This window comes from Bubalus kerabau, chromosome 5 (genome assembly GCF_029407905.1).
Source record: "Bubalus kerabau isolate K-KA32 ecotype Philippines breed swamp buffalo chromosome 5, PCC_UOA_SB_1v2, whole genome shotgun sequence".
NCBI lineage: Eukaryota > Metazoa > Chordata > Mammalia > Artiodactyla > Bovidae > Bubalus > Bubalus kerabau.
The window spans coordinates 105,782,204-105,806,154 of NC_073628.1; the positions used below are offsets into that span (position 1 = coordinate 105,782,204).

General features: G+C 59.9%; 2 protein-coding genes across 2 annotated transcripts; one reads left to right on the forward strand and one right to left on the reverse strand.

Annotated features, from left to right (window-relative positions):
* Positions 1–666: 666 nt before the first annotated feature.
* Positions 667–6,200, forward strand: TMEM240 (transmembrane protein 240). Its single transcript, XM_055583628.1, has 4 exons — positions 667–990; positions 1,215–1,321; positions 5,543–5,751; positions 5,907–6,200. Exons 1-4 carry the CDS (start codon positions 934–936, stop codon positions 6,053–6,055), a joined length of 522 nt encoding a protein of 173 aa, XP_055439603.1. The 5' UTR covers positions 667–933; the 3' UTR covers positions 6,056–6,200.
* Positions 6,201–6,692: 492 nt separating this feature from the next.
* LOC129653152 (ATPase family AAA domain-containing protein 3) lies at positions 6,693–23,268 on the reverse strand. Its single transcript, XM_055582517.1, has 16 exons — positions 22,831–23,268; positions 19,550–19,626; positions 18,777–18,878; positions 18,603–18,662; positions 18,069–18,138; positions 17,708–17,873; positions 17,473–17,542; positions 16,987–17,142; positions 16,460–16,516; positions 16,191–16,316; positions 15,890–16,014; positions 15,570–15,621; positions 15,209–15,279; positions 14,348–14,515; positions 13,109–13,217; positions 6,693–7,519 (listed from the first exon to the last, which is right to left on the reverse strand). Exons 1-16 carry the CDS (start codon positions 23,030–23,032, stop codon positions 7,370–7,372), a joined length of 1,761 nt encoding a protein of 586 aa, XP_055438492.1. The 5' UTR covers positions 23,033–23,268; the 3' UTR covers positions 6,693–7,369.
* Between the last annotated feature and the right edge of the window lie 683 nt (positions 23,269–23,951).

Consider the following 23,951-nt stretch of genomic DNA (forward strand, 5'->3'; position numbering starts at 1 on the left):
CTCCTGATTTCTGCAGCAGTGGAAAACCTTAAGTCCCTGCAGGAAGCTGGGCAGGGAGTTGGGGGGGCGGGGGGAGTGGTCCTGCGTAGGCAGTGCTGTCCCTGGGCTGCAGATGACAGGTTGGCCCAGGGCCCCCTCCCCCACCCCCAGCATCATGGGGCAGCCAGATCAGGCCTCTGACCTTCCAGGTCGACCCCTAAGGAGAGCTGAAGCTGAGGCTGGCCCTGCCCACCGCAACGGGGGATTCTTTGGCCTTTTCTGGGCTCGGATGGCTCTGGAGTGATCTAGCTGGCAGCAGCCCTGGAGCCCCTCCACTAAAGGCAGCCTCTTGCCATAGTGGGCTGGGTGCCGACCAGCCGGTCCGCAGCCCCTTACCCCGCGACCCCGGGCTGCGGGGAGGAGGGGCCTCCAGCTGAGAAGTGGGGAGGAAGAGAGCGGAAGGAAGCCCGGGCCTCTCCAGGATAGCCCTGGCGGGTCGGGACGGGACGCGGCCCGCGGTCCCGGGGCTCTGGGCTGGCAGCCAGGGCCGGCCCTGGCCACATGGGGGCGAGCGGGCCCTGCGGCCCTCGGGGAGGGGTCCGGCCGGCGTCTCGGGGGCGGGCGGCCGCGGGCGGCGAGGTCCCTCCCGGGAGGCGGGCGCGGGGGAGGCCGCAGGGGGAGGGGGCCGGAGCCGCGCCGCGCGCAGGGCGGGAGGCAGGGCCGAGGGCGGAGCGGAGCGCGGCGGGCGCGGCGAGCGCGCGGGCCGGGCGGCCGAGGACCCCAGGAGTGCTGCGTCCCCTGCCCCGTACCGGCCCCGCGCCTCCTCCCCGGCCAGCAGCGGTGGGTGCGCGGCGGGCGGACCTCTGCGGAGGCGGCGGGGGCTCAGCATCGGGCCGGGGCCGGGGGGGCGCCGGGGCCGGGGGGCGGCGCTCCGGCCCGGCCCGGCCCCGCCCGATGTCCATGAGCGCGAACACCATGATCTTCATGATTCTGGGGGCGTCGATCGTGATGGTGAGCGGAGGGGCTTCCCGCGCGCCCGCTCCCCGCACCCGCTCCCGCCTCCCGCGCCCGCGCACCGCCTCCCCCTCCCGCGCCTTGTTTACGGGCCCGCGCGGCCTGCGCTCCCCCATCCCCGGCTGCCCTGCGCTCCCCCGTCCCCAGTGCGCCGGCCCCGGCCTGGGGTCCCCGGCCCAGCTGCTCGCTTCTCGGCGCTGACCGGTCATGGGCTCTTCCAGGCCATCGCGTGCTTGATGGACATGAACGCGCTGCTGGACCGATTCCACAACTACATCCTCCCGCACCTGCGGGGCGAGGACCGCGTCTGCCACTGCAACTGTGGCCGGTGAGTCTGCGCCCAGAAGGGCACACGCGTGATCACACATGTCGGTGGAAGTGGCGAGCCCCACGCAGGCCGGGCTGCAGGGCCCAGCTGGGCTAGGCTGGTGGGGGCTGCCGAGGCTCTGCCAGGCTGGGTGGGGGAAGGACCCGTCAGGCTCCATCTGCACAGGGTGTTCCGGGAGGGGAGAGGACCCCCTCCCATATGGCCTTTAGAGAAAGGGCCTGCAGGGTGATGGGCAGAACTAGTCCAAGGCCTGGAGGCCAGGAGAGCAGCCGCCCAGCCTGGTGTCCTGGGAGGGCTCCTGCCCACAGAGGACACCCTCCTCCTCCCGGGGCCCCCAGCTCTGTCCCTGAACTTTCCTGGGAGCCAGCTAGGGGGAGGAGCAGAAGGTCAAGGTGGGCAAGGCCTCCCTTGAGGGGCATCTGCCCACCCGCTTTGGTTGTCCAGGAGGAACTGAGGCCGGGGATGGAGTCTGCTCAAGGTCAAGCAGAGGGAGGGGAGCGCCCAGGCCCCTGTGCCCACTTTGTGACACCCCCCCCATTCTGTGCACATGTAGTGATGGAGTCTTCCTGGCCATGCATGTTTGTATGTCCATGTATGAAATAAACATCTTCTCATGAGACGCGCATGTGTGTACCGTCTGTGCATATACATGTGCGCACACGCAGCAGTCCCTCAGCCCCGCAGGAAGCCCACACGCTGGGGCCGTGAGAGTGGACAGAGGCTGAGCAGACGGACTCGCCCGAGGCTGTGTGGCCGGTAGGGAACTTGTGTTCTTGACCCTGCCCTGCACTTCTGCTCCAGGGATGTGTGCACACATACTGAGCTAGGGGTGTGTGTGTGAGATCAGTTTCATGCCTCACTAAACATGCTACATGCCTGTGTGTGCAGACCGGGTGTTGAAGCAGAACACGGGCGTCAGGGCAGGTGGAGACAGGTGTGTAAATGGCCCTCATGTGTGCTGTGCACTGGCCAAGAATCATCTTGAGTGTCGGCTGGGTGGCCACACCCCCTGAGGTCCCTGTATTCCTGCCCCAAGCACACACTCCAAGGCTGAAGAATGGCAGGTCAGCTCCATGCTAACTGGGCCAACGTGGACTGGAGTGTGAGCAGGGTCCCAAGACCCTCCCGGACACCAGAGGTGTGCACGGCACTGGCCCAAGCTTCGGCTCCATCGACATTTATAAGGCCTGTTTTCCATGTGAGGGCTGTGGTAGTGTGACCAGCACATATGTGCCAGAACATCACACCACGGGCCCATCTGGGCAGACAGGATGTGTTTTCAGTGTGTATTTGCTCAGGTTGTGTGTATGCATCATATGTAATGTCCAGAGTACACATGGATGGTGTAAAAGAAATCCCCATGGAGTGCAAGCTGCAGCGAGGCCCATGTGCACAGTTTAGACACAAACAACACGAGAGTCACCCAACTGTAGCATTGAGTGTTTCCACGTGTGTATGTGTTCATGTGTGTGTGCTTTGTATGCACTGCCGCATACAGGATGTAAAATTCAGTGTACAAACTATTCTTGTACACTGACAACATGTATGTGTATGCGCAGTACATGTGTGTAACAATATACAGCACTGTGTGCGCCCTGTGGGCGTGGTGAATGTCTGCAGGGCACAGGCTTGCACATGAGGCCTCTGTGTACAAACCATGTACATGCACTGCCACAATGGAGTCTACCTGTGTGTACACCCCATGTGCAGAGAAAAGTGCACACACACTTGTGCCTTCCACATGCCAGTATGGAGAATTTTATGCAGAGGACACGTGTATAAATGCTGTGGAGCGTGCGTGCCAATAGGCTGTCTGTGGGCGCTCACCATGCATATGCCATGGGGCCCACAGAGGAGGGCTGTGTGCAAGCCCAGTGCATGTGCATCTCCATGTGACACGCACCATGCTCGGCCCCAGGCGCGTGTGCCCTTGCACACGTGTGGAGCTCATGGGCCGAATTCATGGTATACACGCTGGGTCCTGTGCATGTGGCTGGCGTGTATACACAACATGCGTCCAACCTCAGGTAGACACATGCAACATGCGTGGCCCAGGCAGGACACATGTATGTACACATCACAGAAATACGTGTGCACATGGGTGACCTGAACCCCCACCTGCCCCCCAGGGTCTGCCTGACTTGGAGGAAGGAGGAGGGCAAGGGGCAGGGGATGAATGGCAGATGCCAGACCAACGATGGGGGCACAGGTCATGACCTTTGATCCCTTGGAGGTCCCAGGCCCCTAGGTAAAATTGGGGCTTGCCCTCGTCTTACTTGCAGGGGCATTTCTGGCTTCCTTGGCAACCCCATCTTCAAGTTTCCTGCCCTGTCCATGGGTGGGAAGTGGTGGTCCCGAGGATGACCTTCCCTATGGGGGCCCAGGAGGCAGGAACGCAGGAGGCGGGGCTCAGTGTTCTCAGCTGCCGGAAGGCCTGGCCTGGTCAGGGTGATGGGACTGCGAACAGGTGACTAAGGGCATCCTCTCCTGGGGGCTGGCCATGGCTACACACTGTGGGCAGTCAAGAATTCTCCATCTCTCACTGATGACCAGTAAGAGCTATTGGTGAAATGTGATCACATGAGCTATGGCTGCCATGTGTCAGACAGTCCTTGCCAAATAAGCTGGGTCTGCTCATGGGGCTGTGGCGGCCGAGGTGCACCCCCCGACCCCTGCCACCACCAGGCCTGGTCACACTCCAGACTAGCTGAGGGGGATGGGCCCCAGGAATCCCCAGGGATAGCAGAGGGGTGTGAAAAGGGGCTGCCATCCTCACTGGGAGGAAGGAGCTGGGAGACTCCTGCTGGCTCGGGGGGTGTCTGTGAGGGAGGAGCTGTAGGGGCCTGTGGTCAGGGATGACCTGTGGGGTTTACCGTTTTTGAGAAGGTCCTCTGCAGGGGAGGGGGCATGGAGCATATCCAGTTGTGAGGTGGGGGCAGGGACTCTTAGCTGGAGACAGGCAGAGGTGTCAACATGTAATTGAAGGGAAGATGGGGAGAAGCGGGCTTGGGGAGGGAGGAGCTATTTTTAGGTGCAAGTTTGAGGTGTCTGTAGATCCCACGTGGAGATGCCATGTAGGCAGCTGGAGCTTGGAGCAGACGTTGGGGGGAAGGTGGATACTTGGTGGGGGTGGAGGGTTGAAGAAGCCAGTTGAGAGGCTCAGTAGGAAGAGAACCAGGCAGGAGGACCCCAGGGTGGCAATGACCCTTCAGGGCCAGAGGAGGGGCCACAGCTGGTGAGGGTGACTGGGGGTTCAGGGTGCAACGGGCACCCAAGACCAACAGCTCCTTTTCTCCAGCTCTCTTGCGAGAGTGGAGGACCTGGAGTTCAGAGTCTGGTGTCCTGGGTACTGGTCTCCTGGGCAGGGCCACCTCGCCTAGGATCCCTAGGATTGCTAGGCCCAGAGGGCTTCCTGGAGGAAGAGAGGATCTGGGCAGGCTGGAGAGAGCTTTGTGGGGAAAGTTCGTTGTGGCCGTCAGAGGCAGGAGAGGGCCTGGAGAGGTCAGTGGCCTCAGATTGGACTGTCGAGGGAGGGGAGGCTGAGGGGAACGGCCCAGCCTTGGTGGGTGCTGGGATGCCAGGGGCCGTGGTCGTCCAGGAGGTCGTTTACGGCTCCCATGCCAGGATCAGGGATATGTGTGGGGCATGTCCAGGGGTGCCCTTGGGCCTCCAGCACAGACAGTGGGGGCAGGGGAGGTTCCTGCGAGGGATGGGGAGCCAAAGGGGACCAGACGCCCAAGGAAGGCTCATCACTTGTGGCTTTCCTTGGAGGAGAGGGCAGGCTGACTGCAGGGTTGGGAGGGAGAGGCCAGGGGGGCAGTGGCCAGGAGCCAGGCCCACAGGTGGGCTGTGACTCTCACTGGGCGGGGATACCCTGCCTGGGCTCTCACCCTGGAACGCCTTTACCTGTGCTGTGTGCCTGTGACCTTGTAGGGGTTGCCTCTGAGCCCGGGGCTGGGGGGAGAAGGGAGGAGGGTATGCGTACGGGCAACTGAACTTCATGCTAACCTCTGACCTCGCACACTCCCACCCACTGGGCAGGGCAGCCTCCCGCCTGGGACCCATCAGTGACCTGGGTCCCAGGCGATTGCGGTGGCCCCTTCCGACCTCAGCTCCCCACAAGGGCTGCTTCAAAGATCCCAGCAGGTGAACGGGTGCGGCTTACTGCGGGGTCCCCGCCCGCCCCGCGGGACAGGTGCCAGCCCGCCCTGCCGCCCCCAGGCACCACGTCCACTACGTGATCCCGTACGACGGGGACCAGTCTGTGGTGGACGCCTCCGAGAATTACTTCGTGACAGACAACGTCACCAAGCAGGAGATCGACCTAATGTTGGGGCTGCTACTCGGCTTCTGCATCAGCTGGTTCCTGGTGTGGATGGACGGCGTCCTGCACTGCGCCGTGCGCGCCTGGAGGGCCGGCCGGCGCTACGGTGAGTGCGGGCGCGGGCACGTTGGCAGAGCTCGGTCCGTGCCGGGGCTACGCCCCACCCGAGCCCCGCCCACAGTCCCCTCCCCGAGCCCAAGCCCCGCCCACCCGAGCCCCACTCACCACGCCCGCCCCCTGACCGCGCCCCGCGTCCCGCAGACGGTTCGTGGACCTGGCTGCCCAAGCTGTGCAGCCTGCGGGAGCTGGGCCGGCGGCCGCACAGGCCGTTCGAGGAGGCGGCCGGGAACATGGTGCACGTGAAGCAGAAACTCTACCACAACGGCCACCCGAGCCCGCGGCACCTCTGAGCCGCGCGCAGGACTCGCGGGGCCGCCGGCCACCGCGCCCACGCTCACGGGACTGGACGGCCGGCCTGGGCCAGGGCGCCCAAGGCCGTCGGGCGCGTCCGGCGGAAGGTGCTGTCTCCTCTTCTTTTTATAAAGGGGGTCGGGGTGGGGCGGGGGCGGCTGCACCTGAGACGGAGGCGGGGCCGCGTGCCCAGCCTGGGACCACGTCTGCCGCTTGAAGCTGGAGGCCTCCTGTGCGCCTGCGTCTGTCTCTCCGTCCATGTGTCTGGTTCCCGGAGCTGGAGCCATCTCTGCTGGAGGGGAACGCGGCCGGGAGCCAGGCGCGGCAGGGAAGGGGTGGGACCCTGGTGCGCCCACGTCTGCACACGGGAGCACGTGCATGAGGCGTGTGCGTTCACAGGGCCCACAGTAGGGGCGTGGGGCAGGGGCCCGGGGTAGGCCCCGGCCCAGCAATAAGGCCCCCGAACCCTGCTGTGGCAAGTGCGGCCACCCTGCCCAGGGCATCCCCGGTCGGGCGCCTCACTGTGACTCCCACCCCTGCTGGTCAGTAAATTCTCCAGAAAGCTCCAGCCTCTGCCTCTTCTTTCACCTCTGACCCCGGGACCCCCACGGCAGGAATGAGACAGACACTTGGTGATACCTGCCAGTTTGTTGTTTTTTTTTTTTTAATTAGATTCTGGATTAAAAAGACACCAACTCCAGTCAGGGAGAGCTGTGGCTTCTGTGGGCTAGCCAGTCCCCCTGGGCTGAACATCCTTGGCCATGAGATCTTGGTGGGCTAGTTCCCGAACCCTAGGTTCACAGACCTGAGGGGCACACCCCTCTGGAAGAGAGTGGTGGGCACCCCTGCTGGGCCGCACAGGGACCAGCTCTGCTCATGGCAGAACAGCTCACGGCTGTTGTTCTGGTCCTGGGTGGGACTCGGCAAAGTCAGGTCCCCTCCCTTGGCCAGGCCACCACTGCTGTTCACAGCTGAAGCAGCCAGCACCTGCTGGGATGCAGTGCTGCTAGCCTGGCTGCTGCCCCTGGGCATGGGGAATGGTGCCTTCTCCCCATCTGGGCTTGGCCAGGGGACATATCTCCCAGGGTGTCCTGGGGGTGGCCCCAGCAAGCACCAGCCTGGAGGTGGGGGGCAGAGGAACCAACCCTGCCTCAAAGATGCCCAGGTCTTAAGCAGCAGCTGGTCCCTAGCAGAGGCCTTTGACACTGCCTCGCCCCTGACCGAGGAAGATGAAAACTGCCAGGAGATTGGGCACCTCGGTGTTTCTTCTTGCTGAAGCCACCTGGCCAGTGTGCCTGGGAGTCTAGGCCAGCTCACTCAGCTTGTGTGCGCAGGGTTGGCGGCTGGCTCCCCTCTGCTTTCAGCCACTGCATCTTCTGCCTGTGTTGCTGGATGGCATCCTGAACCCGGGCGTCCATCATGGCCTCAGTGAGGACCCCGTCCTCAGAGGCATATGCCATGGCCTGGCGAAGAAAAGGGTACTGACTCAGGGCACCAGAGGGGCTGCCCGCACAGGGAAGGGGCCAGGCCTGTGGCTCCCAGGTGACTGGTCAGGGCCCACCAGTCACCAGGAACCACTCAGCCTGTAGGCCAGCCCCATCCTTGCTGCTGCTTATCCCCCACCCCACAGAACCCAAAGCCCTCTTGCAGGCAGGGCAGGCAGGAGCAAAGCCCAGGGTGCTCCCTTGGGCCTGTGCTCAGACTCAGGAGGGGCCTGGCCTCTCAGCAGGACACACGTGCAGACAGAAATGCCAACGGCACACGCCTTGACTCCCTATGCACTTGAGTGTGCCACACACGCGTGCTCACAGGCAGATCTGCAGCCCAGTGTGGCCGCCACCCCTCAATTCCGTGGTTCTGCCTGCTCCACTAAGTTTCTCAATGACTTTACAAAAATAGAAACCCAGAGGACTACTTTCAGGAGGGAGCCCCACCCCTCAACTGCAGGCCTTGCTCTGTGGATAACCAAGCTCCCCTCAGGCCCAGGCCATGGTCAGCAGAACCACCACAGGCCTGACACTAAAGGGAAGCAAAGCCCTCCAGGGGTCAACTGGGGCACAGTCCACCGGGACATGCCCCTCACAGGCCCCCAACTGTCCGCACACAGTGCTTCCCAGAACTGTGGGGCTGCTGTGGGCAGCACTGCATTCCCCATACCCCAGCCTTGGCACATGGCTCGGGGAACCAGAGTTCTGCTAGTCAGGTCCCAGTGTGGTCCACAGCACTGCAGCTGCCAAAGCAGGTCCTCTGGCCAGGCCACATGCCACCCAGATGACCCAGCATCCCTTCTGCTCCCAGTCACCCACCAAGTGGCTCTGATATGTGCCTATCCTGAGGACAGCACTCAAGTGTCCACCAAGCAGGGGGCTCAAGCCAGGCTGGCTGTTTCTCTCCAGCTCCCTGAGGAGGTTCAGCCACATTAGGGCATTGGGAGCAAGCTCCCACTGTCTGAGATGACCAGTCACTGTGCTTACCCAGGTGGCCCCAGTCTTGGGACACAGCTGTCCTCAGCACCCGAGCCAGGCCAAGGACGGAGGGGCTGCCCCTGCAGCCTCCTGCGAAGTACACATGAGAACAGTAGAGGAGGCAGGCTGGGTGGCGGCAGCCAGAGGGGATCCAATGGTGGGAAGGGGTGGGTAGAGGTATGCAGTGACGTCACCATGGAGAAGCCAGGCGGCCACCATGTAACCAGGGGATCCAGGCCAACATCCCTGTGATGTTGTGTGGATGGCTGATGCCCCAATGTGCCATGACCAGATGGGTACCTCGCCTTTAGGGTCTCCTCCACAGTCCCACAATCCCAGTCGGAGACACCAGACCGACCAAAGGAGGGACGCTCTATAGCATTCCTCAAACCATGAGGATCATGCTCAGAAGAGCCCACCCTGAGGAGCCTGAGACAGCAGGATGGAATATCATGGGCATCCGGGCGGGTTCTGGGTAAGATCAAATCTAAAGTGGAATTCAGGGATGTGGTGAGACATTCAGAGTGTAGTGAGGGCTGTGCTGGCCTTGTGACCTTCCTGTGAACTTGGAATTATTCAAAAATTTAGAAGTTCATTACAAAAAAACACACAAAACCTTAAAGGAGAACTAACACCAATGTTGCTCAAACTCTTCCAAAACCAGACAAAACACCACATGTAAACCATAGATCCAGATCCTCTGTGAATACTCATGTAAAACCCTCAACAAAATACTAACAAACCAAACTCAGTAGCACACTGACTTGGTATACATCACAACCAAATGGGATTTATTCCTGGAGTGCAAGAATGGCTCACCTAGGGGAAACTGACCTAGGCAAAAAATTAACAAAATGGACAAAAACCACATGAGCGTTTCAGTTAATGAGAAAAAATGTTGGCAAAATCCAATACCCTTTCTTGACGAAAACAATAAACTAGGGGGAATTCCCTGGTGGTCCAGTGGTGAGGACTCTACACTTCCACTGCCAAGGGTCCTGGTATGATATGTGGTCGGGGGAGAAACAGATCCTGCAAGCCATAAGGCATGACAAACCAATAATAGGCCAGGAATATAAGAAAATGTCTTCATCCTAATAGAGGCCATATAAGAAAAACTCACAGCAAACGTCATCTCGATGGTAAAAGACTGAAAGCTTTTCCACTAAGACTAGGATCAAGGCAAGGATGCCCACTTTCAGCACTTCAGGTCAACACAGCACTAGAAATTGTAGACAGATCAATTAGACAAGAAAAAGAAATAAAAGACATCAGATCGGAAAGGAAGAAGTAAAATTGTCTGTAGATGATATGATCTTATTACATACAGTAAACCCTAAAGATCCCCCCAAAATTGTTAAAAGTAATAAACTCAACAAAGTTGCTGGACACAGAAGTAACACACAAAACCACTTGGGTCTCTATAGTAACACTAAACAACTGGAAAAGAAAGCAAGAAAACAGGAGCTTCCCTGGTAGTCCATTGGTTAAGAATCTGTTTCGCAATACAAGGGACAGTGGTTTGATTCCTCATCCAGGAAGTATTTAGCTGGAATTCCAATACTACCCAAAGCAATCCACAGATTCAATGCAATCCCTATCAAAATTTCAATGATGACTTTTTGCATAAATTAAAAAAAAAAATCCACCCTAAAATTCATATGCAATTTCAGAGGCCCCCAAGTAGCCAAAACAGTCATGAACCTCAGAATTCTCACATTTCCTCGTTTTTAAAACCTAAAGGACAGTGGTACTGGCACTAAGACAGACACAGGCCAACAGAACAGAACAGAGCGCCCAGACACAAACCCTCACGTGTACTGTCAGTGACCTCCAAGAAGGGGGCCGAGGCCACGCGCTGGGGAAATGACTGCCTTTCCAACAAGTGGTGCTGGGAAAACTCCAAACTTTAAAACCGGCAGAAATAAACTTAGGGGAGAAGCTTTCAGACACTGGATTTAGCAATGACTTGTCTGTGACACTAAAAGCAGGTGACAAAAGAAAAAAATAGGAAAATTCAACTTCATAAAAATTAAAATCTTTTGTGCTTCAAAGGACACTGGTAGCTCTAGTGCCTACCAATGCAGGAGGCCCAAGAAACACAGATTTCATCCCTGGGTCGGCAAGATCCTTTACAGGAGGGCATGGCGATCCACTTCAGTATTCACGCCTGCAAAATCCCATGGATGAGGAGCCTGGTGGGCTACGGTCCATAGGGTCGCAGAGTCAGATACTACTAAAGCGACCTAGCAGCAGAAGCAAGACACTACCAAGAGAGTAAAAAAAAGGCAACCCACAGAAGGTGGGGGGAAATATTTGCAAACCATGTGTCTGATAAATGGTTAATATCTAAAATATATAGAAACAACACAAGTGTCCACTTGCAGCCAGAGAGGTGCATGAGGTGTGTCCATTGCACTCCAGGGTGTCAGGCTGCCTGACGAGAAAGGAGAATGACACCTGTTACAACACGGATGAGCCTCAAGGGCGCTGTGCTCAGTGAGGAAGCCAGTTTTAAGAAGACAACGCCGGTATGATTCCTCACAGGTCCCTGCAAGAGTCAAGACTCTCAGAGACAGCAAGTAGGGGAGTGGGGGCTGGGGGCGGGCGGCAGGCATGGGAGCAAGTGTTTAATGGAGACAGAGCTTCAGTTTGGGAAGATAAAGTCCTGGAGATGATGGTGGGGACAGTTGCACAACAACACGAATGTGCTCAATGCCACTGAGCTGTGCACTTAAAAATGGTGAAGATGAATTTTATGTTAAAAAGTTCAGGTTCCCATGATGGGTAACGAACTGTAGGATGGTGAGAAGCATAGACCTGACTGTCACACCACGGCACAGGGCGGCAGTTGCAACAGAGCCCACGATACCAGCAAATGGGAAGTAGGTGCCGGGTCCCCGGGCTGCCCAGCCGGAGAGAGTGGGAGGGTGGGCAGAAGTCGCCACAGCCCAGCCCCAAGCACCTGGGGCCACAAGGGGAGAAAACTTGAAAGAGTGATGCCAACATGTCCTGTCCAAGGCGATGGAATCCCCATGGCATTCTGGGGGTTGCTGGAAGTGGTGTTGGAAGTGGTAATGAGTACCAGGCACACCCTGTGCACAGCTGACCAGGGACTGGATACACAGGGAGAGCTCCCTGCAGGCACCAGCCTCCCGTGCTTGCGTCAGGTCTCCTGACCCTCAGCTCCCCACCCGAGAGTACATGCAGGCCTGTCTTATGGCCTCCTCAAAGAACTGGGAAGAGAAGTAGGGAGAGGAGGTGCACCAGAACCCCTGCTGCTGGGACCACCTTTTAGTTCTCCCCCAGGTCACGCTGAAGTGCTAACCCCAGCATGGCTGCCCTTGGAAACGGGCGGGTCAGGTCAGGCAGGGTCACAGAATGGCACCCTGCTCCTGCAGGGCTGTGTGTGAGCAAGTGGCAAGGATGCTGCTGGGTGGCAGCCAGGAAGCGGGCCCTCACAGCAACAGGAACCCCCTCACTGGCACCCTGAGGCAGGACATCCAGCCTCCAGAACCATGAGCTGACACTTGTTCAAGCCCTGGCTGTGCGTTTTGTCCCGGCCGCCCGGGTTGTTGGCCACTTTGCTGGTCACGGAAACAGCCAACCTTGTGAGGCCTGCTTCCTGACTGAGGCCAGCATGGGGAAGAGCCCCTGACTCCCGCAGTGGGGTTTGCGATCTGGGGCTGTTTGTTACAACACAACCTAGTTCATCCTGACTAACACAGTCGTGTATTCCTCCTCACCACTGTATCTGGACGAGGATGTTCAAATTCAACAGATGTCCCCTAATTTCATAAAAGATGCGTTCATGCTCAGCTGACAGTGGCCAGGCTGTCATGTGGCCACAGACACAACTCACTCAGCACACTCCACCCAGCAAGGACAATGGAGAAACGTGCTAAATGGCTGCTCCCCTCCCCACACGCGGGGAGCTGCCACCGGGATGCCTCAGAGGAAAGCCTGGTGTCAGGACTGACCAGGGCCATTCTGACCTGTGTGCCCAGAGCCACCATCCTGCTGCCCCCAGGCCCTCGTGACTCCACAAACCTGTCCTGAAAGCCAGGACACCCACCGCCTTCACGACCCTGCAGATCATCCTAAAGGCTGTGGGCTTCTGCAAGGAGCCAGGAAGGAAATCCCGTCAGGTCAGTCTTGTCCTGTGCCCACAGACAGCTCCTGGGAAGCGCCATGCCCTCCCAGGCTGTGGCCCCAGACTGCACCATCTGCCATCACCTGTACCGACTGATCTGGGCCCTGGCTGGAGACAAAGCCCAGTGGTTCCTGGGAAGTGAACATGTTGGCCACAGGACATGCCACTGATCTAGAAGGCCCCTTTTGATGTGGACCAGAACGACAACAGGGAGGCCAGAAAATGAGAAGCTGCAGAGGGCCCTGGCTCATTCCCCACCTTGCAGGGGCCCCAGGACTGTGATGGCAGAGAAGCAGGCCGTCATGTCACATCTGTCCAGAAACCCTTCAGAAACACCCCAGTGGGAGCTCAGGAACCAGCCCAACCGCCTTCCAACCACTCCGAGGGTCCCTGGCTCAGTTGGGCTCTGCCCTGCAGGGTTCGTCTAGGCTCACCTGCCACGCCACAGCGAGCTGAGAGATCTCCCGGCCTGACATGCCCTCCGTCAGCTGCGCAATCTCCGAGCACTTCTTTCCATAGTCAAACTGGGCCAGCTTCAAGCGCCTGTGAGGAGTTCCCGAGTGATGCCTGGGCGTCCACAAGACCCACGAACGACCAGAGGCCAGTGAGGGCCTGGCTCCTACTAATGGAGGCCAGGGTGGAGCCTGCGCTGGGAAACCCCAGAGAGGAGTGTCCAAGCCCCCTGCTGCAATGAGCCACACCCTGACCAACATCCACAGGTGTGATCCTTCCACCTCCTCCCTTGCTGGGCATGTCCCTTCCCTGGGGAGCCCAAGACGGAGCCCCAGTGGGGGCCATGTAAGGATGAGGGGCACAAGCTGTGCTCAGAGGCAGCTGAGGGGCTGCTCAGGACATGCAGGAACAGGCAGGGGGAGATCCCAGCCCGCTCCCAGCCCCACCACTGGCCAGGGGGCTGGGGGCCATGTGCCCTCCCCCTGAACCCCCACCCCTGCACACAGCAGCTAACACTCCTGACCCCTCTGCACGCAGATCTCGCCCCATCGGGCTTGGCTGAAAGCCCGAGAGAGACCGCTCAAACTCTTGTGAAAAGCCTCAGCTCCTCAGGTTGCGTACAGTGCCCAGGCTGCTGCTGGGCCAGGATGTGCCTTCAGGAGCTTAAGGGGATTGGGATCAGCTGGGGCAAAAGGGGAAAGAGGCCCAGGAAAGAGAGCTTGGGGGACAGGTGGCAGAGGACTGGCAAAGTCTGCCTGAGCACAGAAGATGGCTCAGCTGTGCCAGGTGGATCCAGGTCAGTGGGGCTGAGATCCGGTCCCCAGGGAGGGTTACAAATAGAGCAGGCTTATCTGGAGCGCTCCTGAAAGCACAGCAGTGGGGGCCAGGGCGGTCCTGGATGAGCAAGGAGGGTTACCCAGCCAGTGGGCCCCACTGTGTGCAGTGAGGGGCCCAGAGCAAGGCACAAAGAGTCCAGAAGTGGGCTGTCATGGCCCCTCACTAGCAGGACCCAAGTGTGGCCTGGATCTGAGGGGTTTGAAGGCAGGATGGAGGCAGGAGATCAATGGGTGGACAGGATAGGAGGGCAGGACCTCCAATGACGGGTGGTCAGGACCCTGTGGTGAAACCCCAGGGGCAGCGTTAGGATTAGTGCCCATGTGGGCACTGGGGGGAGGGACCAACATGACAGGCAAGGGGCGCCGTGGTGGCAGGACACTTACTGCTTTCCTTCTGTAGCCGGTTTAAGAACATACTTGTCAAAATACATTCTCACCAGGCGCTCCCGCTCCTCCCGCTGTGGCAGCTCAAAGCTGACCATCTCGTCGATGCGGTCGTTGATGGCCCAGTCGAATTGCTCAGGCTGGTTGCTGGCCAGGACCAGCATGAACCTGCAGCCAACACATGGCAAGAGAGGGGGGCTGCCGTCCAGCAGGGTCTACTGGGCAGCTTCTCAGCCCACAAAACCGGGGAGACTGGCATCACCCTCTACCCCCTGCCCTCCCTGTCTTGCCCCAATTTCCCGCTTCTCTTGACTGATGGCCCAGCCTGGGGGGAGGGCCATGAAGCCTCCACATGCAGGAAGGGCAGGGACCTGGGGACCCAGGATGGAGACAGACCCCTGCCCCTCCCCAATCAAGTGCAGGGTCTCAAGGCCTGGCACTCAGCTCAGCAGAGGCAACAACCCAGAAGGAAGTCAACGTGCCTCCCAGCAGCTAGGCTGGGCTCTCCATGGGCAACAGGTGCAGCAGGCAGAGGGCTGGAAGGGTCCTGCCCACGCAGAGTACAAGACTAGGAACCCAGAAGGGCCAGCCCGACCCAGGGTCACCTAACGGTGTGGTGGCCCAACAATGCATCTCAGGGGCAGACAGAGGTGCCAAGGGCAGTGGCCTATGGACAAGCGTGCCACTGGGCTCGGCTTCAGCCTACAGCACGTCTCAGGGGCGCCCACAAATGTCCCCAAGTGCCCAAATGGCCATCCCACTGCACGGAGGGAAGACACAGGAAGCTGTCTGGTCATGTGGGCTGGCCACCCCGCAGCAGCCCCGTGAGCTGAGGCAGGGCTGCTGGCCACCCCTTCTCACTTGCTGCTGTGCTGGCCCGTGCGGTGCAGGAAGGCGTTCAGGGTGGCCCTGAGGTCCTCACTGATCTTCTCCTGCACAGAGAAGGGTCAGGCTGTAAGCAGCCATGCAAACAGTCAGGCCCCCCTCATCCAGGACAGAAACATGGCAGGACCTTCACAGATCTAAGCTCAAAGACTGAATGAAGCTTAGCTTTGAATAGATGCTAAACTTCCACTTTTCAAACGAAATGTATGAACAAAGTGTGGCTGTGGAGCAGGCTCCCAACAACCTTCCCATAAGTGTAGATGTGGCCCAGGCCACCACCTGCCCACTCCCCAGCAGCCAACCTAGTTCAGGACAAATGGGGCCTCTAGACACTTACAGTCGCTCGCTTCCTGAGAAAGGCGTCCGCTTCGTCCACGAAGAGCAGGAGGCTGCGAGGGCAGGGCCACGTGAGGGCAGGCAGGGCATGGCCCAGCGGAAACCCCACACTTCGCACTGTCTCCAGTGGCCTCTGGGACCCAGAGCCTGGCTACCGATCAGGACGTGTCCAGTGCCGGCATTGGGGCAAGTAACTAGAGATGGGCTGGTGAGCCCTCATCTTAAACACTGGTAAGTCACCAACACTGAGAGGCCCTTGGACCTCAGGGACAGGCTGTGGGGAAAGTACCAACCCTTTTCCCAGCAGGAGCCCCGGCTCACCCTCGCCGGCTGGTGCTGGCCCAGTCGAAGACCTTGTGCATGGCCGTCACGCCGTCCCGCCCCATGGGGGCCACATCCCCGCCCGTCATGATGGCGTAGTCCATACCGGAGTGAAGCGCCAGTTTCTGGGCGTTTGGGGAAGGGGCTTTAAGGGCTGCTCCACCTACCCTCCACCCCACCTCTCCTGGCCACCAGGGCCGGATCACGTGTGTATGGAGACACCTGGCCTGCAGAGCTGGACAGGGGCACGCGTCCCAGGCAGGTGAGTCCCCACCAGCCCCAGTCCCACCTGTGTCCTCACCTTGGCAAACAGCGTTTTGCCGGTCCCAGGTGGCCCGTACATCAGAACATTTCGGTACAGACTTTTGTTCTTCTTGGTGTTCCTTGTGGCGATGGCAATGTCCCGCACGCGAGCCTCCAGGCTGGGCTGCCAGGGGACATAGCGGTTTGGGGGGCGCTCTGCTGTCCAGTCCGTCCCTCCTGAGGGCCTGGGCTGGCACAAGAGGCCACTCTCCCCAGCTGGGCTCAGCCAGCAAACCAACTCCTGGGAGGCTGGGCAGCCCCACTTACGCTGAGGACAACGCCCTCCAACGCGTCCTGAGGTTTACTGAGGAGGCGCCTGCTGACCTGCGGGGTGGGGGGAGGGTAGGGAGGGTCAGCAGAGCTCATGGCGCAGTCACACCAGAATGCAAGCAGCTTTCCTGGACAAGGCCGGCAGGGGAGACCGTCCGCAAAGCTGACCTCCAGCGCTGACCTCATAGCACAGCCCACAAGATGCAGGGGAAGCCTGGCTCCCCTCAAGGGAAGGAGTCGACCCTAGGCTGCCTCCAATGCCTTCTCTTCCGGGAGGACGGCTCACCGCAGCCCCAGGAGTTCATAAACAAGCAGGGGGGCAGTCCACTCAGGAGGATGGCCACCCCGACAGACCCCCAGAGGGACCGAGTGGACCAGGGTGAGAGTCCCCCAGTGCTGACATCACAGGGCCCAAGGGGCAGCATCAAGGAGGCAATGCAAGTCAGCACACAGGAGGAGGGTGGCATCTGGGCAGAAGAGGAGGAAGGGGCTGTTGGGTGTGTGCCCCCAAGACCTGCGGTTACCTGTATGGGGTGCCTCAGTGCCTCCAGCACCGTGATGCGAGACGTCTCCCGCACCAGGGACGGCTTCCCCAGCCGGGCCTCAACGTACCGCCCTGCGACGGACGTGGCGTTCTTGGCGGAATAGATCCCAACGGCCAGCAGTGTCAGCCCGGCCACCTGGAGCGGGCAGAGGAGGCAGGTGGTGTCCATCCCATCCCCTGGCTCCCCCACTGGCTCCCTGGAGTCTTGCCAGGCCCACCAGCACCAGTGCACCAAAGGGCTGGCACCGGGGAGATGAAACAGGCATTTGGCATCCCCCATGCCCTCCCCCCAGCCCCGCCAAGGTTGATGCTGAGTCGTTTGAAGTGCCCCAAACCCAAAGGCCAAGTCACTTGTGCCTTTCTGGTAGGGGGAGGGGTGAGCACTCAGCATAGGCGCCAACCCCCAGCGGCTTGCAGAGCCCCTGACATGTGAAAGTACCCCAGGGAAGAAGGCAAAGGCGCTTACCGTGGCTGTCACTTTGTCCCAGTCTGTCACAAAGGCACGGAACCCTTCACCAAACAGGGTGCCTGCTGTCCTGCAGGGGAGCAATGGCATGACCCAGAAGGCATCAGGCCATGTGCCACGTGGCTGGAGGCCCCTAGGTCAGCCCCAAGGGGCACTGCAGAAGGACCAGCCAGGGGAGGAGTAGGGCACCTGCGTAGGAAAGGGGCCAGCGGAAGCCTGTCATGCGGGGCCTCACCTGATGGACTCTAGGATGGTCTGGCGGTGCTCAGCGGCCTTCAGGCGGATCTGCTCGCGGATGATATCGGCGTTCTCGCGCTCAGCCTTGGCCCGGGCGCGCGCCTCGGCCTCCACCCGCAGCATCTCATTCTTGTGCCGCAGCTCCATCTCCCGCTCCACGGTGGCTGCCCGGGGAGGGGGCAGGGGTGGTGCTCAGCCCATGGCCCCCACCCAGGGCTGCTACACAGGACAAGCGAGCCAGGGTGCCCTCCACCCCCAGGGTCTCAGCGCGACCCCCCCCTCTCCGATGCTGCCTGGGGAGTGAAAGGCCTAAAGCAAGGGCGTGACCCGTGGCCGAGGGCCCCCAGGTCAGGGCCTACCTCGCCGCAGGGCCTCCTGCTTCTGCACAGATTCCTCTTGCTTCCGTAAGTTCTCCTCGTTGAGAAGTTGCTGAGGAGCCACAAAGGGAAGGGAAGGGCTTCGAGATTAGGAAACAGGCAACATCACACCAACAGGTTAGCTGCTCTGGCCTTGGAGACACCCCCACCACTCCTAGGGCTCCAAGCTCCTGGGGACGGTTACCCTGGGGCCTGCAGGCTGCACAGTCTAAGGCAGGAAGGAACCCTGGCCCCCCGCTCAGCTCAGCCTCGGGGTGGCCCTGACCCACGGCTGTCCTCATGAAATGGGCCTTTTGCCGAACTGTTGAATTTAGAAGCTAAAATGCCAACAGGCTCGATGTTTGAATGCCCCCTACAAACTCACTTGTCAGTCAAGTCCCACTTGGGAGACCCTCAGGGCAGCTCGGTTGGAACCCTCCCTTTCCCGCCCGTCAACCCAGCGCTTGCTGACAAGAGGATCCCAGACTCTGGCCCCCACGCCCCCTTGGGGAAGATGAGTGGCCAGGCAGTGCTCACCTGCTGCTTTAGCTGGTCCTCATAGCGCTGCCGGGCCAGCTTGTCCTGGTACTGGGCCCTCTAGGGAGGGAGAGGGCGACGTGAACACACCCCAGCCTCAGGAACTAAGGTCTAGGCCAGGCCCCCGCAGGCGCAGTCCCTGATGAGCACCCCTCCCCGGCCCCGCTCTCTTACAGCCTGGTGCTGCCGCGTCTCCTCGCTCAGGGTCTTCCTCCGCTCCTCAGCCTGCACTCGGATCTGATCGCCCTTCAGCTGCTCCACAGCAGCCTCGTACTCCTGCAGGACACACCAGCTGCTGTGAGCCAGGGCCTGGTCAGGCATCCTGCCCCCCGTTCCCCCTCTGAGGGCCCTCTGAAGGGGCCAGACAGTGATGTGACCTGTTCCACACCCCCACAGGTCTGTAGGTGCTCAGCTGCAACTGCACCAAGGCCCAGGAGGACCCAGACCCACAGGCAAAGAGAAGCCAGGAGAATGGACTGGGCCAGTGCCAAAGTAGCCAGAGAGTGTCCTGGGGTGCCAGCCCCCCGACATGTGCTTATGCCAGCTGCTCACTTCCTGATTCGCTTTACAACAACCCAGGTGGAGCACAGAGCAGGGCCTTTTCCACATTTGCTCACTATGTGCTCAGTGTGAGGGCGGGGCTCCCCTCTGAGAAACCAGATTCCTCACCCACACCTGCCTTCCAGAAGGTTCTGTGCAGAACTCAGGCCACACACCTGTGCTGATGCCCGTTTCCCTCGACCCTGAGGAGGTGCCTGGGCACCCACCCTGCGCCCACCACCTGCCTGTGTTCTCTCACCCTCCCCCAGCACCCACCCTCACCGATCACCCCATCTTCTCCATCCCCCAACCCCTAGCACCCACCTTGCACCCACTGCCTGTGTCCTCTCCCATGTCCTTTCTGCCCGGGTCCTCTCTGCAGCCCCCCAGTGCCCACCCTCACCCACCTTGAGCTTGGCCTGATGCTCCAGCTGAAGTGTCTGCTCCTGCATCTGAGCCAGACTCAGCGCCTCCTTGGCGTGTCCTGGGGGGAGGGGCGTGCAGGCATCAGGACACCAGGCAAGCATTCACCCGGGCTAGGGGCGCTCAAGGACACCACAGCCTCAACCTGAAAGCACGCGTGGCCACGCTGGTTCCTGGTCAGATCTGCTCAGAGACCCCTGCTAAGAAGACCACTGCCCCATCTTGCCACTTTTGTCTATTCCACCCTCAACAGAAAACCCACATGTGGGGTCTGCCCCCAGGGGACCGTCACACCCCAGAGGGCTCCAGCAGAGAGGCTGTCCACTGCTCGTCCACTGACAGCAGGAGAGTCAAGCCTGTGGTTATACCGTCATTTATTTTTCAAGTGTGAATGTTTCTCTTGAGCTTTTGATACCTGTTACTATTCTACAACTGAGCACAGGCAGCTGAGGGCCTGAGTAAGAAGCAAAGGAGGATTAAACCAGAAAGAAGGCAACGCTTGCAGGCTGGCGGCTCTTCACAGGCCATCTGTTAGAAACATGTGTGTAATTAACATCTTCCAGGTGTGTGCTCTTCATAAGGGGACACATGTGGAAATATGTGGCAATACAAGGATGTTCTATAAAGGAACGGACTCCAGCACTCTCCTTTCTAAAAAACCTTTGCATGGGGCCTAAGAGACCCCTGATAACACAGTTCTGTCATCACTGTAAAGTCCACGCTTTACCAGAAAAACCTTCTAACGCATAAAAGCACAGAGAGAAGCTGGGGACCCCATGAGCCCACCTCTCTGATGCTACCACATTCCCAGGTTGCGGACCACATGTCCACCCTTCTGTCCGCCACATCTGTCTTATTTTTTGAGGCCTTCAAGGTAGGCTGCAGATCCCAGGACCTGTCACCCCCAAGTTGCAGCCCACACGCCACTGATTAGAACATAACCCCTGGGGCTGCCGGCTCCCAGCATGCCCCGCATGAGGCGGGTGGCAGCTCTGGGGCTCAGTTGTCAGCTGAGGCACTCGGTCTGGCTTCAGAGCTTAGGGAGGACCTGCATCTGGCTTGTTTACTCAAGCTGTGACCTATGGCAGCCAGGCTTGGTCACAGCCTGCAAGCAAAGCGGGCGCTCCCTCCCCCGACTCGTGGAGTGAGATGGCTGAATTTGAATTTGGCAATAAGGAGTTCATGATCTGAAAGCAGGTAAACTGCTTAGTGCAGGGTCTGGCACCCAGGAGCCCTGCTAATCACAAGTTTTGGGCTCAGTGCTGAGAATGACGACTGTCACCTCACGTCGTCCCGCGCCAGGAGACGGGCCCAGCGTTAACTGCACCCACCACAGGCAAGTTACTCTTCCCAGAACCCTATAAACACGTGGAGCACACAGCTTAAGGCCAAATGGGCTGCTCTGGCGTCCAAGGAGGACTGAGGAGCCCTGGGGAACCAACAGCATTAGGCTAGGCCCCAAGGGACACAGACAGTGGCCAGGCTGTGAAGGGCAGCTGAGGGTATCTTCGGTTCACATAGGAGAGCAATGAGTGAACAAGAGTGAGCACAGGCCAACCAGGGCAGGCCTCCGGCTGGGAACTGGAAGCATCTCCAGAAGACAGGCCTGGGGAGGGGCTGAGGGGCCTGAGGCACCCTGGGGAGGAGGGTTTGGGGACAGAGGGGACAGGCAGCTCAGGGTGACACCTCTCCCATTGACCAGCAGAGAAGCCAGGAAGGAAGGCAAGAACAAAATGAAGTAGGGTTCACACCTGGGACAGCATCACGAGACATGGAGACGGATGAGGAGACAATGCCTCTAAGTGGTGGCAGGCTGAGGCTCTGCAGGAAATGCTGACTGTGGGAGGTGGGAGAGCAGAGGCCAAGGCCCTGTGGACCCAAGTGGAGCATGTTCTGGGGTAGCCAGTGCAGGAGACCTGGGAGCAGCTCACAGGCATGAGCAGACAGGAAGTCAGGGAGTTCCCTCGACTGCTACCCTGAGACACACCACAGGCTATTCACACTGGCCTGTACAACTGTGTGAGTGCAAGGGGCCAAGAGTCAGGCTTCAGATTCCCAAGGGAGGACAGGGAATGGGTGAAGCCCCCCCATCACATGTGCGCGTGCACACACACCCCACCCCACACACCCACCTAAGAAATGAGGATGAACTCCCCCCCACACACACCTAAGAAATGAGGGTGTACTCCCCCCCACCCCCCACCACACACAAACCTAAGAAATTAGACCTCATGTCAAAAGTCTATGATCACTGAGGTGTCTTGAAGCCTGGTCATTGTCTCTCAAGCCCCTCTGCAAGCCTGTCTTCTATTATCTCGCAAACTTAATCCATCTATTACACTCAACACCCACTCAGAGGTAGAGAGTGTTCCAGGTAGGTCTAAGGAAACAGGCTGCCCTGGGCCCAGGTCTAAATATCCACAACGTTCCTCCCAGGATCGGAGAACCAGGCAGGCAGGAGACCTTTGCGCGGGGTGTTCTTGTGGCCCCGATGGAAGGACAGAGACTAAGTCACAAAGTGCCAGGCCACCCCTGGATAGGAAGATTCTGCTCACCTCTGCTTACAAGGCTGCAGCATAGGGTGGTAAGAAAACAGCACCTCTGCTTAAAAGTCACTGTATTCTTTCAACTAACATCTCAGCATGTGCTATATTCCAGACTTTTGAGACATCGTCAAATCCGCAGAAGAAAAGAAGGTTGGGAGAAAATACGTGGGCTTAGTGAAGGTGCAGTCAAGGCCTGATGCCTTGAGGGTGGGAGCCAAGAAGGTCATCTGCTGCCCTGGGCCGGCCTTATTTGTTGCTTACAGACCTCACCTATCTGAATGCTAACGTTCTCCAACAATAAGTGAAAGCCTGATGCATTTTCTTTAAAGCCTAGGACACTCAAACCCATCTCCCTTCTCAAACGGAAAACGGCCAGCAACTAGCACAGACGGATCCCCAACCTGGCCTGCCTTGGCCGTCCCACGTGGAGGCGGAAAGAGGCCGTAACTGGAGACCAGGGTGCGGTCCAGCCACCTGCTGCCCGTACCCTCTGAGTCTCCTCGGCACTGGTTTCCCCACGTGAAGAATGCGTGGCAGCTGGGAAGATGCCAGAAGGTCAGGGGATCCCGAACTTCCCCTGCACGCAAGGTGGCTCCGGCGGGGTTATCGCTTAAGGCTGGTTTCCTCCCCCAACCACCACTTGCTGCTCGATCGCTCAGACCACTTGCCCGCGAGCGCCCCGCCCGGTCGCCCTGCCCGCGCCCACCCGCCGCACTCACGCGAGTGCTCCAGCTCTCGCGCCGCCTTGGCCGCGCGCTCCAGGCCCGTCGGGTCGAAGTTGCTCCATTTGTCCTTGGGCCCCGGCCGGTCCCCCGTGCCGCGGTCCCCGCTGCCTTCGCCTCCGGGCTGTACGGGCGGTAGGGGCAGAGGTGGCCCCGTGCCTTCGCCCTTGGAACCCTTGATGCCGAAGAGCCACGACATGGTCCACAAGCGCCGCCGCCGCGGGGACTTGCAGCCGAATGAACTCGCGGGACTCACAGAGGGCTCCACGCGCCGCGAGCCGGCGACAAAGACTGCGCAGGCGCAACAGCGGCCCTTCCTCCCTGGCAATGGATGCGTGTGAGGGTCCCGTGCCCCATGCGGCCCTCGGATTGGCTACGAGGGTCGTGACATCATGGTGTCTCCGCCGCGATTGTAGAAGCAGGCACAGAGGGCAGGCCGTCGGAGGGGCGGGGCGAGTACCAGGTGACAGGGGCCGATCAGGGACAAAATTGAGGAGCTGGGCGCGTGCGCCTCCTTGAATACGTCAGCGTGGCAATGACGCTGGCCCGGTTGCTATGGGCCTCCAGAGTTCCGGCCCCGGGGGCAGCAGAGATGCAGGTGCTGGAGCTGAAGGCTCTTGTCGGGTCCCGAACGAGGGAGCGGCCGCGGGAGCAAGAGTCCTCCACAGGCGCTCGGTCAGCGTGGGAGGAACCGGCCCGCGGCGAGCGATGGGTCGCAGGACCGGGGCAGAGAGCAGGTGCCGGCGCCGCTGGCTGAGCGGCTCCCTAGGATGGCAGAGAGTGGGTTGGGTGTGTCCAGAGCAGAGCGGGCCGGCTCATGGGCCGGGCGGCGCGGGAAGTGCTGGGCCCGGTGCTTGTTGGGTCTCGGTGTCGAAATGATGGAAGGGCGGAAGCGCGGCCCTGGCCAATCTCCAGCAACCGTCAGTAGGATGAAGGGCTCTCCCAAACCTCCTCTTCAGCGTCTCAGCGCAGTGGCTCTCAACAGAGGGGACGTACATGCGAGGGTGTGTTCATGCTCAGTCCTGTCCGACTCTTTGCGACTGTGTACCCTTCCAGGCTCCTCTGTCCATGGGATTTTCCAGGCAAGAATACTGGAGTGGGTTGCCGTTTCCTTCTCC